We start from the raw sequence: 17,032 nt of genomic DNA on the forward strand, positions 1-17,032 counted from the left end.
CCAAGGAGGGGTTCCTTCAGGGCAGCGGTCGCCAACCTTTCGGACCTCCCGGGTCGCCAGTGGTTCGGGGACCGATGGTTGGCGCCCGCTGCCGCAGAGCCTTCAGGGAGAGCACAGCCCGGGAGACCTGCATTTCAGACTTCCGAAGGCTCCAGAACGGTGAGAGAAACTCCTCTGTGGTCTTAAGTCACCCAGAAAAGGAACAGACCTCACCTTATGTCTTCACTGCCTCCTGAAACATGGTCATGGCCGTTTGAAAGCCACCCGCTCCACCTTTCTGGACCCCCAAACAGAAGTCTATCGGCCACTGTGAATCTCCCGAGATACCCGTCACTCACTACCTTATCCTCGAGGCGGGCGGGCGCTGGGTCTCACAGGCCCCATGGTCCCCCAGGAGCCCCGCACAGCCTGGCCTGTGGCCAGCAGACAAGGAACGCCTGCGGACGCACGAATGAGCAGTAGGCTCTCTCCCGCCACAGCCGACACAAACCAGGAGCATTTCTCATTCAGATTTCCCGGGAGCGAAACAGATCGTCTCTCTCTTTCCTCCCCATTTAAACACACCCGTGTGTCTGGGCGAAACGCTAAGGAAAGTTCGGTCCTGGCAGCAGTAGCTCCGTCTCAGGACCAGCTCAGCAGCTGTTTATCTCGCCTTTTGCTGCAATTATTGTAATTCACCGGGGCTCCAGAAACACGTCTTAGTCTTCACACGGGCCCCAGAGACCAAAGACGTGTTCTCATCCAGGGAGCCGGGGGTGGGGGTTAGGGAGGGGGGCACAGACACAGAGAGAGCCACATCTTGTGCTGAGATCAGCCCCGCTCAGCAAGGCAGGCACCCAACCGTCTCTTGACTTGTCAAGACCAGCCTCCCACTGAGCTGCATTCGGAGCTGGGATGGCCAACCAACCGAGTCCCCCATTAGCATTTCATCTCGCTCTGCGCGCCCCCCTTCCTTAGCCAGCTCCATGTCCGCCTTCCTTGCGTTCTCAGCGCAGGGAGGGAAAGTCACAGAGCTCATTAGGACGGAAGCTCTGACCCCGCCAGGCGGCAGAAAGGGGGAAGAGGGAGTCAGCTGCAGAGGGGAGGTCCCACTGTTCCTGTTTGCTTGGCAGCAGCACCACCACGGCCCCTCCCATGCTCTGAGGGGGCACAGAGCTGCCCTGACACGTGGGCCCCGGGACCAGAAACTAGGCAGGACCCCGCGGGCCAGGACTTCCCGCCTAAATGTCCCCGCGCTGCTTCTCCCAGCCTGCAGGGGCGCCACTTGCCTGGATTCAGACTGAGTAGAAAAAGAAACGGATTCCCCCAAATACTTCATCCTTTTTTCTTTAAGTATAGTTGACCCACATTTGTTTTACTAGTTAACAGTATAGGTGTACGATATAGTGATTCAACATTTTTATACCTTGCACTCTGATCACCCCACTAACTTCAGTAACCAATCATCCGTCATCATGCAACCTCATCACAATATTACTGACTGCAGTCCACTCCCCTTTTCACCCATCCCCCCCTTCCCTATACAGAAACCGAACACTTTATTCTTGAAAACGAGAAACTCCTTATTAAAATCCCTAGAATGCCACCCCTGCCCCTGCCACGGTGAGAGGCTACCCTATGCCACCCTCCCCCGCCCCGGAAGCCGCGCCGGGCGGTTACCTCGGTGCAGCACGATGTGGTCAATCATGTTGCGCTTGTATTTGGTGTGATAGAGGCAGAGGGGGCAGCGCAGGTCTTTGGGGCCCTCCTCGGGCACGGCTGAGTGCCCGGCTTCCACGTGCATAGTAAAGGCAGACCTGGGGGAGAGGAGACAGGCAGGCGATCAGCGTGACAAGGGACCGTTTCACTCGTGCGTGTACACACCCCCTGCCAGTGACCTGGCTGCAGGCTTCCCAGGGCGACACCCTTGCTCGAGGGCCCAGACGCTCAGGGTTGCCGAGCAGGAGCTCCTTGGTTGCCCAACCAACCACAGACCGTGGTCACAAAGGGGTCACTCCTTTCTGGGAATTTTGCCCCTCGGCTGGATTCAAAGTAAGTATAAAAAGAAGTGGGTTCCCCTAAATATGTGATTCTTCTTTTTTTAAGTATAGTTGATATAGATTAGTTATACTAGTTTCAGATGCACCATATAGTGATTTCACAGTTTTATACTTTCCTGGAGGCCCAGTGCATGAATTCATGCACCGGTAGGGTCCGGCTGGCCCACCCCAATCGGGGTAAGGGGAGGCCTTTTGGGAGTGGGAAACGGGGCGGGGCCATGGGCTGTTGGCCGGATGGCCCCACCCTCTGGTCAAACTCCTGGTGGAGGGGGCCATTTGCATATTAGCCTTTTATTATATAGGATAATATGACCACCCCACTAATTCTAGTAATTGTCTGTCACCTCACAAACTTACAGTATTATTGACTAGATTCCCCTCCCCGTTTCACCCATCCCGCTTGCCTCTGGTTTCCATTTCTATGAGTCTACCTGAAACACTTGATTCTAGAAAATGATTGTTTGTTGAAACCATTACAACAAAATCCCTACGAGAACGCCTTTCTCATCACGCCTGGAAGGAGAGGGGCTGCTTTAAAGATGGGTGATGGACCACCTGCCTCATGACTCTTCACAGGTAAGGGGCGGGCAAGTGGGTGAGGAAGCAAGACCTGGCCCATCGGCTAACTACATGCAGGGCCGTGGCACAGCCCGGAGGCGGAAGAGTATTGCTGTCTCTCCTTCAGCCTGTTTGAAAGTTCACAATTTTTTTAAAAAAATATTTTTTAATTGATTTCAGAGAGGAAGGGAGAGGGAGAGTGAGACAGAAACATCAGTCATGAGAGAGAATCACTGACCGGCTGCCTCCTGCACGGGGTGTCCACTTTGGGATGCTTTGACTTTTTTTTTAAACTCGTTTGTCCTGACACAGCTCTTCATTCCTCCCACACCCCCGAGAGCAGTCTTCTGGAACGAGGCTTTCGTGGTACAGAAAGCCTGCATCTCCACCCCGTCCCCTCCCCCCCAGGGGCAGGGCCTCCCTGAGCTCTGGGTAGGAGGGTGTAAGGAGCATGTGGCGAGGGGCGAAGCAGGGGCAGCCACCTCGTTCTGCGAGGCCGTTCTCCACGCCACTTACTTGAAGCCCGTGTAAAAAGAGCAGTCCTTGCACTTGAAGAGCTTCTTGCCGCCGTGCTTGTCCCTGTAGTGGCGCCGGATGCTCTGGATGTAGCCCGAGGAGAATTCACAGAATTCGCAGTGGAGCACCGCCTCGGCCTTCTGCTCCCCGGAGAGCAGCCCGGGGCTGACGCGGCTGTTGTTCCTCGCCAGTGCGGCCGACTGGTAGTGGTTCAGCTGCTGCTGCACGTCGGGGGGCTCCGAGTAGGACGAGTCTGTGGACAGACGGGGGGCATGACAGGGGGTGGGGGGGGAGGGCAGGAGGAAGCGTCACTCTCTTTCCTCTGACCTGGAGGGCCCATCCCACGTGACAAGAAAACGGAGGCTAAAGGTGTCAAAGTGAAGGAAGAAATGGAACGGCAGCGTGGCTACAGGCTGCTGCAGGACGCCCGTCCTTGTAGGGGAGGTGGATAAACCGCACCACGAGCCCAGGACGCCCCGTGGGAGAGGCAGGTAAGGAGGCGATGCAACATCCCCGCTCTGCATCTGGACTCATTCAAACCTCCCCCCCCCCCAAAAAAAAAAAAGCCTTTAGCAGAAGGGCTCTGGCACACGGCACTCGCCAATATAAAAATGTTTTATGCTTTCACAGTCGAGTGGTTTAAATTTTAAAATGTAAAAATCCGACAGTGCTCCCCTGGAATGGATGTTTAGAGCTGAGTCAGCATGGAGGTGGGAGATGTATTCATAAATCCCATTAGAATGAAATGCAAACAGGTCTCCCTGAAGGGGGTTTTGAAGTCTGCCATTCGGACGAGAATGTGGGAAGCGACAGGCACCAGTCTCAACCCCAGGGGCCCCCGAGGCCCAGGGTGGAGAGATGCGGCCTCAATGGCTGGGAAAATTGGAGTTTCTTCTTTAAAGTAATAATAATAATAATAACCACAACAACTACTACTAAATAATTTCTTTGAGAAAAAAAAAAGAGAGAAAGTCAGAGAAAGGTCTTGAACCTTTCCCAACACACAACGTTGCACGTTGAGGCTGGGAATTCACAGCAACCGTGCAGGTGAATTTCAGGGGAACTTTCCTCAAAAGAACACGCGAGGCTCTTCTCTGACAGCCTTTCAGGAGCAGGGAGTGGGCACTAAGGCTGCCCTGGCCTCCTTCCTGCTGGACCCGTCCATCCCGTTGGCCTCTTCGCCCCCAACAACAAACCCCGAGCAGCCTGGCTCCCTGGGAAGGCTCCTCCTGCCTTCGAAACACTGAGCCTCCCTCTTCCTGTCTCGCCCTCCTCCCCACCCCCAATCCGTGCTCCTCACGACGGAGAGAAAGCCCTTCGGAAACGGTTCATGAGCCTGCCAGACGCACAGATGCGAAACAAAAGGAGACGTGAACAATGCCGGCGCCTCCCTGGTTCCTGACCAGGTGTGCAGGGAAGACGGGACACGCTGCATTCATCCCGCCCCATTCTTTCGTCTCCCTTTTCTCCGGTCCTCGACCTCCCCGGTGAACCCACTCAGGATCACAACAATGCAATTGTCAGCTCCTCATTCTCCCTCTCAATAGCAGGCTTGTTTACCATTTCAGGGACTGTTCGAGAGGTTTCCTACGTAAACCCTCAAGACCAGCTTCTGCTTAACACGCGTACAATGAAGCACAAAACGTGCCCCGCCTCTCTCGTTAGCGCGGCTGGAGCTGCGGGCTCCACATGGTCCAGCTGGCACCCCGACAAGCCCATCCCATTTCTCCTGGCAGCGCTTGTCCTGGCTCCCTCTCGGCTCCTCAGAGAAAAGTTCTGTGGCCCGCGAGAACCAAGGAGGGGCAAGGAGGCAGTCCACTATCCATGTCTCCTTAGACTTTGCCCGGTATTCTCTCTGAGGTCCACTGCCTATTCCAATGATCTCAAAGCCCGCAACCCAGGACCCTTCAGGCCGCAGGCCAACGCTCTATCCACTGAGCCACGTCAGTTAAGGCCGGAGGTAGAACGTGAACAAAGACCTGTCCGACTCTGAAGTCTGAGTCGTGTCTATTGGGCATCTGTACCCAATGCTGGGTCCCGTGATGCAGGTCAGAAGAAAGAGGAAGAATATATGAGTGCCCCGCCATCAATAACACACAGGAAGAGGGCAGAGAGAGAAGGTGGCGGAAAGGCTGAAATACGTGAGAAAATAACATTAGAATAGATAAAAATGATAACTGAATAGATTAAAAAAACAAAACAAAAACATTAAACTAAATATACGAAAGCAAACACTAAAACTAGTACCCTGTTTCCCCGAAAATAAGACAGTGTTTTATATTAATTTTTTCTCCCAAAGTTGTGCTAGGTCTTATTTTCAGGGGATGTCTTATCTTTCCATGCGTTAGGTCTTATTTTCGGAGGATGTCTTATTTTCAGGGAAACATGGTAGTTTACAGCACACGGGGATACACATAGTAAGATTTGTGGGAAAGGAAAACATTCAAAATGACTTATGTTCTTTTAAAAAGGTGTGTGGGGTGGGGTGGGGGATCACACAGGAGACATTTCTACAAGCCTGAGGCACAGCACCCAGAACTGGGTGTCCACCCACCCACTGGCACGTAGAATTGAGATGCGTGATCAGGTGCCCTAGAACAGTGGTCGGCAAACTCATTAGTCACCAGAGCCAAATATCAGCAGGACGACGATTGAAATTTCTTTGGAGAGCCAAATTTTTTAAACTTAAAACTTCTTCTAAAGCCACTTCTTCAAAATAGACTCGGCCAGGCCGCGGTATTTTGTGGAAGAGCCACACTCAAGGGACCAAAGAGCCACATGTGGCTCTCGAGCCGCAGTTTGCAGACCACGGACCTAGAAAACTAATGCTCTTCAAGCCGTCGGCTGGGGTCTGGCTGGGAAAGGAAAGGCACCGGAGCGCGGCTGGGAGAGGGTGCTTCAGGCTGGGCTCGGACAGCCCAGGACTTCACACACCAGGGGAGGGCTGAGTCCAGATGAGGCCTCCCACCCTCTCGCCTGGGCATCTTCCCGGAGAAATGGGAGATTTCTTGCTCTAATCCCAGCTCCCCAGAACACCCGCCAAAACCAATGTGAAGGTTTTACTTCCTTTTTCTCCAGAAATTGGCCAGCACGGAGACTGACTGCTAAAGGGAACCTGACTTCAAAGGCAAGTGACATCCCGAGAACCCTGGGAGGAGAGGAGCACGGCAGAGGGAAGCTTTCCTGGATATCCTGATTCCGGGACCATCTCGGCAGCACCCTCTGGCGCCAGGCCACGTGCTGGCTCTCCGAGTTCAAAGTCAGAGCAGACGTGAGGAGAGCCTGCCAGGAACTCGGATCTCCCAGGGAGAGCGCAGAGCGGCCAGCTGCTAGGAGAACATGGGCCTGCTCCCCTGCTCCCCAAACCTCCGCCAACGGAAGGCAAGAGAGAGACAGTGAGAACAAACGGACCGAAGTGACAGGAGGGTCTTACTGCGGCAAGACCGAGGAAGACACTCGAAGTGTCAGAATCTACTGGGCCGTGTGTGGTGGGAGCCACAGAGGACACCCAGTGATCCAGGAGGGAGGCCCCATTCTCCACCGTCGGCGGCTGGTGTGAGGGTAGCTGAGGGGCCTGGGTGCCGGCCACCACAGTTAGCTCTATTTGGGCTAGATGTCTAGGGAAAACTTGGGAGGCAGGTTCTCTGCTTAGCGTGAATCAAGTACCAGGAAGGAAAGAAAAAAAGAAAAAGACAAAAAGGGGTGTAAGTCAAGCCCATTTTAGGGGTGGCCACGGGGCAAAGGATTTCAATGACACCCATTCACTCGGCAAATAGTTACTGAGCATCCAAGTCAACTGTTCTGGGGCAGTCAGACCTGGCCCCTGACTTCAAGCAATGCCCTGTCTCAGACAGATGTGTAATCAATTGGTTGTGATACAATGCAAAAAAAAAAAAAAAAAAAAAAAAAAAAAAAAAAAAAAAAAAGTCTTGAGAGAGACATCTGTAAAGAGCTGGTGGAGGAGAAAGAAAAAGCAGCGGCACCGGGTGACATGATGGGACGTGGGCATCAGGGGGATGGAGGGACCAGGTCAAGTGCACCTGAGTGCCCATGAGTAAATTAACTGTGTTAGTCAGCGTGTCACCTAATAAATCCACACTAGACATGAAGACACCTAAACGTTCAGTTCTCCGTAGCTCCCACCTTACGTCACAAACAGATGTTAAAACAACTGCATTCTCATCACAACGACTAGAAAGGAGCTCAATTCTGACACGGAGGAGAAATGAAGACCCGAGGACGAGTATTTACAAAACAAGTTGGGTACATCAGAGGGTGCCGGAGGCGGCAGAAGGGAGACCCTTAAATCTTCAAGTTCTAAAACAGCACAGGAAGTCAAGAAGAATGCATAGACGGCAGTTCTCTTCAGAAAAGCAGGCCATTTGGCAACTCAAGGCCGGTATTATAAGGAACCCGAAAAAGAATATTACCTGTGGATAATTCAACCAACCACTGTATACCCCAGGCCAAAACATGGGGGTGGGAGAGGGAGGGAGAGCCGCATGGGCCGGGACTGCAGCCCACTGCTTCTGGTGGAGAAATCACAGGAAGTCTGAGAACAGCACGCTGACGATGACAAGAGGGCAGCTAACGGCATACTCCGGCCATTCGCCAGGAGGATTCCAGAATGCAGCCGCGAAACTTCTATCACACAGCTGCTAATGCACTCGGGCAGGGAACAGAAATGGTCTGAGCATTCTCGTGCCTGTGACAGGGGCCCAGGTGTCTGCAGTGACAAGCCGGAGGATCCCGCTGCTATGGGAAACGCAGAGAGATGGTCCGCGCCTGCATCCGAAGCTGAGACCCGTTCGAGCTTCATGGCTGATGGGCTCCTTACACTCCACGCGCGGAACTCTGTCACCGTCGCTGCCCACACATCACTTTCTGCGCGCAGAACGTCTGCGAATGGCTCATCACCTCATTTAGAGAGCCACACGTCTCCCGCAGCAGCACACTTAACCAGCCATCTCGTTCTAGAGACATATGCCTGACCCCCCCCCCCCCTTATCATTTCCTCTCGGGTCCCCGGCCTTCCCTTCCCATTGTTCCTTCAGATCCTCAGATCCCAGAGGGGCGACTCTAAAAGCCACCTAACTGGCCCTCCTTCCTCTGAGGTCTATTCTAGTTTAGCCCGCATGCACATCAAAGACACCTAACACATACCTTTACCATTAGGATCTGATTATGCCTCAGTGCTCAAGCATTCAAGTCTCCTGTCCTGCTCTCTGCACCTACAGCCCTTCAGCCTGGTCCTAGGCCACCTGCCCAGCCTCACATGTCCAGCCAGCTCCTGACTTCTCGCACCTTCTCCACATGCCATCACCGCGAGGCTGTGCTCAGGGCTGCCTGGAGCCCGTCCTCTGCTTTTTGCCTGGCAGATTCCTAGCCACCCTCCAAAACTCAGCTGAAACGTCACCCATCCTGTGAAATGTTCCCCAACAAGCCAGGAAGAACTCTGCTGTCCTCCGTGTTGCCCCCCCCCCCCCCCCCCCACACACACACACGCCTTGTGATGTTCACTCTCATCTCCTGGAACCTCACATGACACTGACACCTTCTCTTAAGCAACCTCCACCACCATGGCCAGATCAGTGCCTTCGATCTTCAAACATCCTGACCACAAAAGACCATGCTGACAGTGTCCCTGCTGGCGTATGTCTCTGAGTAGGTGCATCTATGTCTGCTTCCAGCAGTTGAGTTAATGCTATCAAGAACCAGTTTTGCTCTGGCTGGTGTGGCTACATGGTTAGAGCATTAGCCCCAGCACTGATAGGTCACAGTCAAGGGCATCCATCCCCGGCCTGGTCAGTGCACATGTGGGAGTCAACCAATCGATTTATCTCTCACACATAGATGTTTCTCTCTCCCTCCCTCTATCCATCCCACTCCCTCCACCATTCTCCTGCCCCGCTGCCTCCTCTCTTCCACTCTATCTGAAAATCAATGGAAAAAATAACGGCAGGTGTAGATGAACAACAAAAAAAAAGGAATCAGTTTTATTTCTTCCCAAACTTCTTTGTATCAGTTATATTTGCTACTGAGCTTCTTCAATTTAATTAATATCATCTACAATGATGAAATGTAGGTATAAAAGGTGTCATTTCTATGAAAGCTACATTGAATGCTTTGAAAAGTCAAGTTGCTAAAAAAAAATTACTGTCAAATGATGTTTTGGCAAGACCAACTGTGAGAGACTGAGGAGAACATAAAAGTCTAGGAGGACTCCTCTCTCAGATTGTTCCATGAATGTCTAAATTATCATTCCACTTAAATAATGCGAAAACTGGAAGCAGCATACGAAGCAATGTAGGTGACTGTGGTTTATGCAAGAGGCTAAGAGAAAATCCAACCCAAGGACCCAGACTCCAACACACACACGACCCTACATCACACAATACAGGCGAATAAACATACTTATGTTTTCAATGCAAAAAACATGCTTAAGACATTTTAAAAAGGATTCCCTGGGTTGAGAGGCTTTCAAACATAATGGAGAAACTCTAGGCCTCTTCAAGTAAGTTTCTACTGTATCTCTCTGTATGTTTGTCCTCCATTTTTAAAAATATATTTTATTGATTTTTACAGAGAGAAGGAGAGAGGGATATAGAGCTAGAAACGTCGATGAGAGAGAAACATCGACCAGCTGCCTCTTGCACACCCCCTACCGGGGATGTGCCCGCAACCAATGTACATGCCCTTGACCAGAATCAAAGCCGAGACCTTTCATTCCGCAGACCGACGCTCTACCACTGAGCCAAACCAGTTTCGGCTGTCCCCCATTTTTTTTTTTTTACTAATTCAGAAAGTATTAGTAATTCTGAGCATTCTGGACATATCAGTGAAAACAAACAACAAAGTGGAGCTTACATTTTAGATGGACAGGAACAGTACCTTCTGTGCTTATATAGCCTTCAAGACTCATGGTTCTTTCATCAGGTTACTAAAGAATAGATTTGCCAGGTTGTGGACTACTTTTTTCCCCCCCCTCCAGTCCTATCTATCTATCTATCATCTATCTATCTTAGATTATGAAAATAGTATGTAGCATACTATTATCAAGATGATTCACACTCAAGCCATTTTTAAATAACAAGATTTCTTAGGTTCTATCTGAATTCCTCTGAAACTCGACTCAATTCTTCTCCTCCTCAAGATACCTGTTGTTCCCCGTGTGCTATTAATAGAGAGCCAAGTCTGGCGTGCACAAGAAAACCACCAAGAACAAATCACCAACGCAACGTTCCAAGTATTTCCGTTAAAGAGTCTCAACATGTCCTCTTCTCTCCATGGGACATTCCAAAAGGAAGTTTATATTAGAAGCGAAGCTATGGATCACAAGCCATTCTAACTCCTTCTGGACAGCGTCTGAAGGGAACATAAATCTCTAGAGGCAGCCACGTTATTTTATTTCCTCCTCCTGATTATGCCTTGAAATTCTCCAGGCCAAGGACTCTGGCACCTCCTTGTCTCGTGTCATCAGCGGAGTTCTCTGGCCTGGATACACGAGATTATGATACAATGGCCAGGGGGGACAATGGGCACTGGGCAACTATATATAGGAATTCTGGGCTTGGTTGTCATGGAAGCAAATGGGAAAACAAACGCCTAATCCTCAAAATAAGGCTGAGGCCAAGCTTGAAGGAAACACACACTAAAAACTTCCTGTCATTCTGATGAGTGAAAACAAAACCTTGCCATAGGATCAGGGAACAGAGGAGGAAAAAAAACCCCAAACCAAACAAAATGTTAGTCTTCAAAATGACAAACATACAGCACGGCAGGCTCTCTTGTTGAGATGAGTGTCCCATCGTAGATTAAGTTCATTGAAAGGGTCTCTCAAAGGCCTGTTTTATGAAGCTCCGTGTTCTTGTTCTCCCTGTATTTGGAGGGAATGCAGGCAAGTCTGCCCTAGGACAAAGAGGGTTCCTGGACCTGCGATTCATTAGTCCTGTCTGTGGGGACAAGCCTGTTTGTCCCTCTATACTTTTCCCGCAATAGCATCACCATCCACCAGCCAATGAAATCAGATCAGATCCTTGGCTCATTTCTTGTTCTACAGTCAGTGGGGGAAGCCCTGTCAGTCCACCTCCTGAGCAGCTTAGTGCACACCGCACACCCCTCGCTGCACTGTCCTTGTCCGGGCCCCTGCGGTTGCCTGCCTGGACCCCATGGCACAGCCTTCCTAACCGGCTTTCTAGTTCTGAGTTTCTTCTCCCTTAAGATTCCTTTCTTTCCTAAAAGCAAATGTGAGTGTGGGACCCGCCCGTTCTTCCAGGAGGAAGTCCAAGCTGAGCCCCGGTGGCTCTCCATCTTCCCAGCCCCAGCTCCACTCCACACCCACACCGCCCCCACGCTGCGTGGACCACAGCCACGGGGAAAGCTCCGAACGGCACCCGGGTGCTTCTGTTCACGGCCACTCTGGACATTCTCGCCAGGCCTTTCTTCTACTTTTCAGCCTGGCAAATTCTTATCATCTTTCAAAACTTGTCAGTTCGAATTCACAACCTCTATGGAGATCTTGTCTGATCTTTTCAGATGCCCATTCAGTCCCTCTCTGAGCTTCCCATAGGCTGTGGGCCCATAACTCCACCAGATTATGATCTCTTGCAAGTAGGACACCCATCATCAATCCATCCTCATGTAACTTTTCATTGCACCGATTTAATTTTTTAAATTGATTTGAGAGTGAGAGGGAGAGACAGAAACATGGATGAGAGAGAAACACTGATCAGCTGCCTCCTGCCTGCCCCCTACTGGAGACTGAGTCTGCACCCTGGGTATGTGTCATGAACCGAATGGTTACCTCCTGGTCATGGGACGATTCTCAACCAACTGAGAATTACACTAGCCAGGGCATGTGTAACTTTAGAAGTTGATATTCCCCAGAATTTAGCTCAGGGCCTAGCCCAAAACATGTGGTCAATAAACATATTCCACAGATCCGAAGAATTCAAACAGGAAAAAAAAAGTGCTCTGGAAAACCTAGATTTAAAAGAAAAACATAACTAGCCAAGCTCTCTCTCTTTCTCTTTGGATGCTGAGGTTAAGAGAGCCTTCCCACTGAAACACTGACCCACTTTTTAAATTGCCTGGAGAATAGCTTCTAGACCATTTGAGAATCCAAATGGAACAACATTCATAACCCCGGCTACCCAAAAAAGCCAAAAACATTAATTTCCGGTTTTGACCCTGACTCAACTCTGCAATGGATATTAGACATCTGTTAGCTACGTTAGAAATTCCTATATGCAACTGTCCCTCCCTCCCTCTTGTACCCACTGGTAGGTGCAGGGCACAGGTGTACCAGGTGCCGTGTACCTGAGGCACTGGGACTGCCTTTAGTCATCTCCTCAGGCTGTGAGTACAGAGCCCTGGTGACTGTGAGAGGGTCCTCTCGGGTTCCTTGCAGATGGTTAGCACTGCACTCTCACCGTATAACATGTTTTACCCGTTTCCCTCCGCCAGGAAGGCACTCATCTCAGATCTGCAGTGTTCGGACCATCCATTCTACAGGACAACCATCAGGTTGTCCAGCCCAGCAATGGAGACAGAACACGCCTGGGGCGCCAGCAGGCCCCCCTTTCCAACGCCCGCCCCTGTCCTGCCACAGTCACCAGCGAGCATTGCAGGCCTACTCCCTCTGCACCCAGCAGTATCTGGACCCCAAAGTGCCTGTTCTTAAGTATCCTCCGTGACACAGGCTGGAGACTTGTAAGGACACAAGTGACTGTGGTGCCTCCTTCTCACGTTTTTGGGAGGAAGTTCGGTGGCATCTGCCATTGTGAACTGAGACGCTCTTACAATACCAAATGCTTAATTCACGGTGACTCTTCTGAATCGAGGGATGAGGAAGTAAGGTTTCCTGCTGTTTGTTTAGACCACATGTGTCAAACACAAGGCCCTCGGGCCAAATCCAGCCCGCCAGGCCTTGCAATGTGGCCCACACCGCGCTGTCATCACTGCACTCCGCTGTCAGTTTATGACATTGTCAGTTTATGACTGTTCAGTAAACCATTCGGCCCGCGATTTAGGCTGGATTTTAGATTTTGGCCCCTTCTCTGATTGAGTTCGACACCCCTAGTTTAGACTGTATAGACGTCCTGACCGCACTGACAATCCAGGCAAACCATTGGGTACAAAGGCCTCTTTATGTCAGTGACTTGGCCTCCACCGCAGAGAGCCTGCCAGCAACTTCAGGTGAGAGCTGGAGCTCAGAAGCCACGGCCAAGGGCACAGTGCTTCCTCCTCTCAAGACCCAACCGGAAGGGAGACGCCTATGGACTGCACGGAGATGGCGACAGCACACGGTGCACGATGGTAGTACAGGGAGGGCCCAGCTAGGGAGTCGCTGTAGAGATTTCTGAAAGATCAGACAATCAGGAGGAAAGAACACATATGAAGGCACGCATGTATATCTAGATACACAGACAGCTCAAAGTGATGACATGGGAAGCAGATGGGAAAGGCAATGGTCTGTCAGGATCAGGAACAAACAACCACGCTTCAAAGCCAAGTTTCTCTGCAACTGTCCTCCAGCAGCCGGAGTCTGAACCAACGAACCGAGGGAGTTGTGGATCCTTTATTCTTTCCTTGTCACCCATTCCCATGCAGTGTGAGAAGATCCTGGCAATGGGTTACGCTATATTTTTAATCACCGTTCAACACTACCTCAGCGATTTCAACCTTTTCCTCTCACGGCACACATAAACGAATTACTAAAATGCTGCAGCACACCTAAAAATATCTATGATAATAACAACATAAAATGCTAATTAGCGCTAATTAGACCGGACATCCTTCCGAATGAAGCCAGGGCTGCGAGGGAAGCCCGGGTCTTAGGTGACTGAAAGAAGCCAGTGCGCGGAGGAAAGGGTGGGGTGCGCGGAGAAGGGGGAAGGAAGGGTACTCTTGCATCGGGCCTGTATTATATATTTGCCAATCTGACAAAAAAAAAAAAAAAAAAAGGTATAATTTTGAATCATTAACACCAGATGGCTATTGTTGTGTTGGCTATCGTCATTTTTTTCTTTTGACAATCTCAAAGAAGTCAGTGCCCCTGACTGACTAGTCGGTATTGCATGTTTTAAAAATGCTTGCGGCACACCGGTGAGAATCCCTGCTCTAGGTGCTTCCTTTAGGGCAGTTCCTACTCCAAACTCACCCATAGGAATACCGCTCAGTGGCACTGGGCTCAGGTGCAGGGCGTAAGCCTCCAGGAAGCCAGAGGGCTTGGGAAGTGAGTCCAGGTTCACCTTCGTCAGGTCTATGTCTAGCGACTGTCAGGTGCTTTTTACAAGGTCACTCGCTGACCTTCACCTGGACCTTAAGAAATGGAAATACAACGTCCCACCACACAGACAGGGACACGGGCCATTTCTCGGTTCTCCTGCTCACCCCGTGGAGACTCAGCGAAGCAGACCTCTGGTTCCACACCTGTAGGATGAAGACAATACCACTGGCAGCTCCCCCGGTGCTACGGGAAGCCCAGGAGACCAGGTGTGAAGCACAGCGCCTGGCACACAGGGGGTGCGGGAAGGGTCTCAGTGCCACAGGTGAAGCCCACGCTGTACGATTTTGCACTGAATTATGAATTGCCTTTTGGGGTTTGCATTTCCTACGGATGAAATAACTCGGTCCCTTGGCGGGACGGCAGGATGGAGAGGTGCGGCACCTCTTACGCCGCTCGAAACAGATGCTGCCGGCGTCCCTCCCGGCACTAGGCCCGCAGCAGGCACGGCAGTTTGAGTGATTGATTCTGGGCAAAGCCAACGGCACTGCCACTCCTGGCAGCAGCTTGCCAGCTTATCCCGGAGGTGGAAGTGGCTGCAAAGGGGAGGGGACTGGCTGTGAGACGGGGATTCAGGCTCCACCCAAATGACACCCCGGATTCAATGAGTCACCTCCATTTTGTTGGGTAACAATGCGCACAGCATGGCCCCAAGTCAACCTGCTACAAAAGGGCTGGTGAGAGCACATTCAATTCTCAAAACCTTATGGGCTTTTGTGGGCAATCACTCTGAGGTCTACAGTATTTCCCTTTAAGTTTCTTTCAAGATCACCTCCAGCTTCCGAGCAAGGTAACTGGGTATCCAACTGGTAGTTGTGTCAATCACCACATCTTAATGACCCTCTCCCCTGCCCCCACCTGCTCCTGCAGCCCTGTCCTCGCCTCCCCTTCCCCTTGTTTCTCTCTTTTTTTTAAATGGCAGCTGAGTTGTTTTTAAATATATTGTATTGAATTTTTACAGAAAGGATGGGAAAGGGCGAGAGTTAAAAACATCGATGAGAGAGAAACATCAATGAGGTGCCTCCTGCACACCTCCTACTGGGGATGCGCCCGCAACCAAGGTACATGCCCTTGACCAGAATCGAACCTGGGACCCTTCAGTCCGCAGGCCGATGCTCTATCCACTGAGTCAAACCAGTTAGGGCTTTCTTTCTCTCGATAGCACGTCTCACCACCTGATCTGATATGTACTGGCCAACTGTCTGGTTTCCCCCATTATCTATGAGGGATTGGCACGGGTTTTTGGATTTTAGTTCACGACGAATGAGGGCATTTAACCTTTGTACGCCATAAGCGTCTGTAAACCACAAGGCTGGTTTCCGCTTTGGACGTGTGACAGTTAACTGGTTAAACGCAGCTGAGCGTGAAGCATCTCCCCAATGCTCAGAGTGAGAAACCTCAGAGCCTACGCCTTACACCTGCCTTGAAAGTCTATGCTTGTCTCAGCCTTGTGACTGCCATGGCCAGTGTGTGGCACCATCAACACCAGCACTCAAGACCAGATGCAGTTACTCAAAGATCCCGTCTCACTGCCTCTGGCATGCAAGGTAGCCCAAAAGTTAAACGATGGCCTCTAACTTCAAGATGGGTGATCTTGGGGGAGATGGACACACAGATAGTTACAACGGAGTGTGATCAGAGCTATGATCCCAAAATGAGCTCAAAGATCTGCAGGAGCAAAAAGGAGGCACCCCGACCAGACAGGAAGACTGGGAGGGCCTCTGGAGGAGACGGCAATCCCGTTTCCGAGGACAAGGAGGCATCAGTCAAGTGCACGGAGCAGTGAGGAGGGTGCAGTGGAGAAGCGTGCTCGGAAAGAAGGAAGAGCAGGCCTGGAGTGGGAGATGGCAGGACTGTCGGGACAGGGCGCCGGCGTGGCTGCAGCACAGTCCACGGGAGGGGAGGAGGGTGAGAGTGATCCCAGAGAAGTGTGGGGCCCACATACCAGCCTCCCATGCTGAGCACAGAATTTATTCTGATGGCAATGACTATTTACAGGACACACTTAACTTTCATTCTACATTTGTAGGAACGTCTACCCTAGGAAGGAAGCAGCCCTGTGTCAGATGGTGAGAATAGAAACATGAGCGTGACAAAACTCTAAACCTAATGAGCTTCCTTTCTGGCAGAATGGACGCCATGTCCCCAGGGGAGGCAGCGCACAGCACGGTGGGATTGCAGAGGGAGGGCCGACTCCTATCAGGGACGTTATGAGAAGCATCATGGGAGCGAAGGCTTCAGCACGTGGCTTTGAAGGACAAACAGGGTCTGGACCTGTGGAAACGGAGCCCTGGAGGGGAATGGGAACGATGGGTTGGAGTTATTTAACTGGCGTGGAGAGGTGGTAAAGACTCTTGAGTAGAAAAGTGGGCAGAGGACCTGAAAACACATCTCTCCCAAGAAGACAAACAGCCGAGAGATATATGAAAAGATGTTCAATCTCACTGGCAATCAGGGAAATGCAAATTAAAAATACAATGAGCCGAAACCGGTTTGGCTCAGTGGAATGAGTGTCGGCCTGCGGACTGAAAGGTCCCGGGTTCGATGCCGGTCAAGGGCATGTACCTTGGTTGCGGGCATACCCCCAGTAGGGGATGATTCTCTCTCATCGATGATTCTCTCTCATCAATGT

General features: G+C 51.2%; 1 protein-coding gene across 13 annotated transcripts in view; it reads right to left on the bottom strand.

Annotated features, from left to right (window-relative positions):
* The window catches only part of ZNF462 (zinc finger protein 462), a 138,082-nt gene that overhangs the window by 28,232 nt on the left and 92,818 nt on the right, over positions 1-17,032 (bottom strand). For all 13 annotated transcript variants that reach the window (XR_014796408.1, XM_084899730.1, XM_084899732.1 and 10 more), the window contains 2 exons: positions 3,114-3,366; positions 1,660-1,796 (listed from right to left, as the gene is read on the bottom strand). Coding sequence is in view for 12 of the 13 variants with exons in the window: in XM_084899730.1 (XP_084755856.1) it covers positions 1,660-1,796; positions 3,114-3,366 (390 nt within the window). In the remaining variant the exon portion in view is untranslated. The remainder of the gene's footprint in view (positions 1-1,659; positions 1,797-3,113; positions 3,367-17,032) is intronic.

This window comes from Pipistrellus hanaki, assembly GCF_964339955.1.
Source record: "Pipistrellus hanaki genome assembly, chromosome: 11".
NCBI lineage: Eukaryota > Metazoa > Chordata > Mammalia > Chiroptera > Vespertilionidae > Pipistrellus > Pipistrellus hanaki.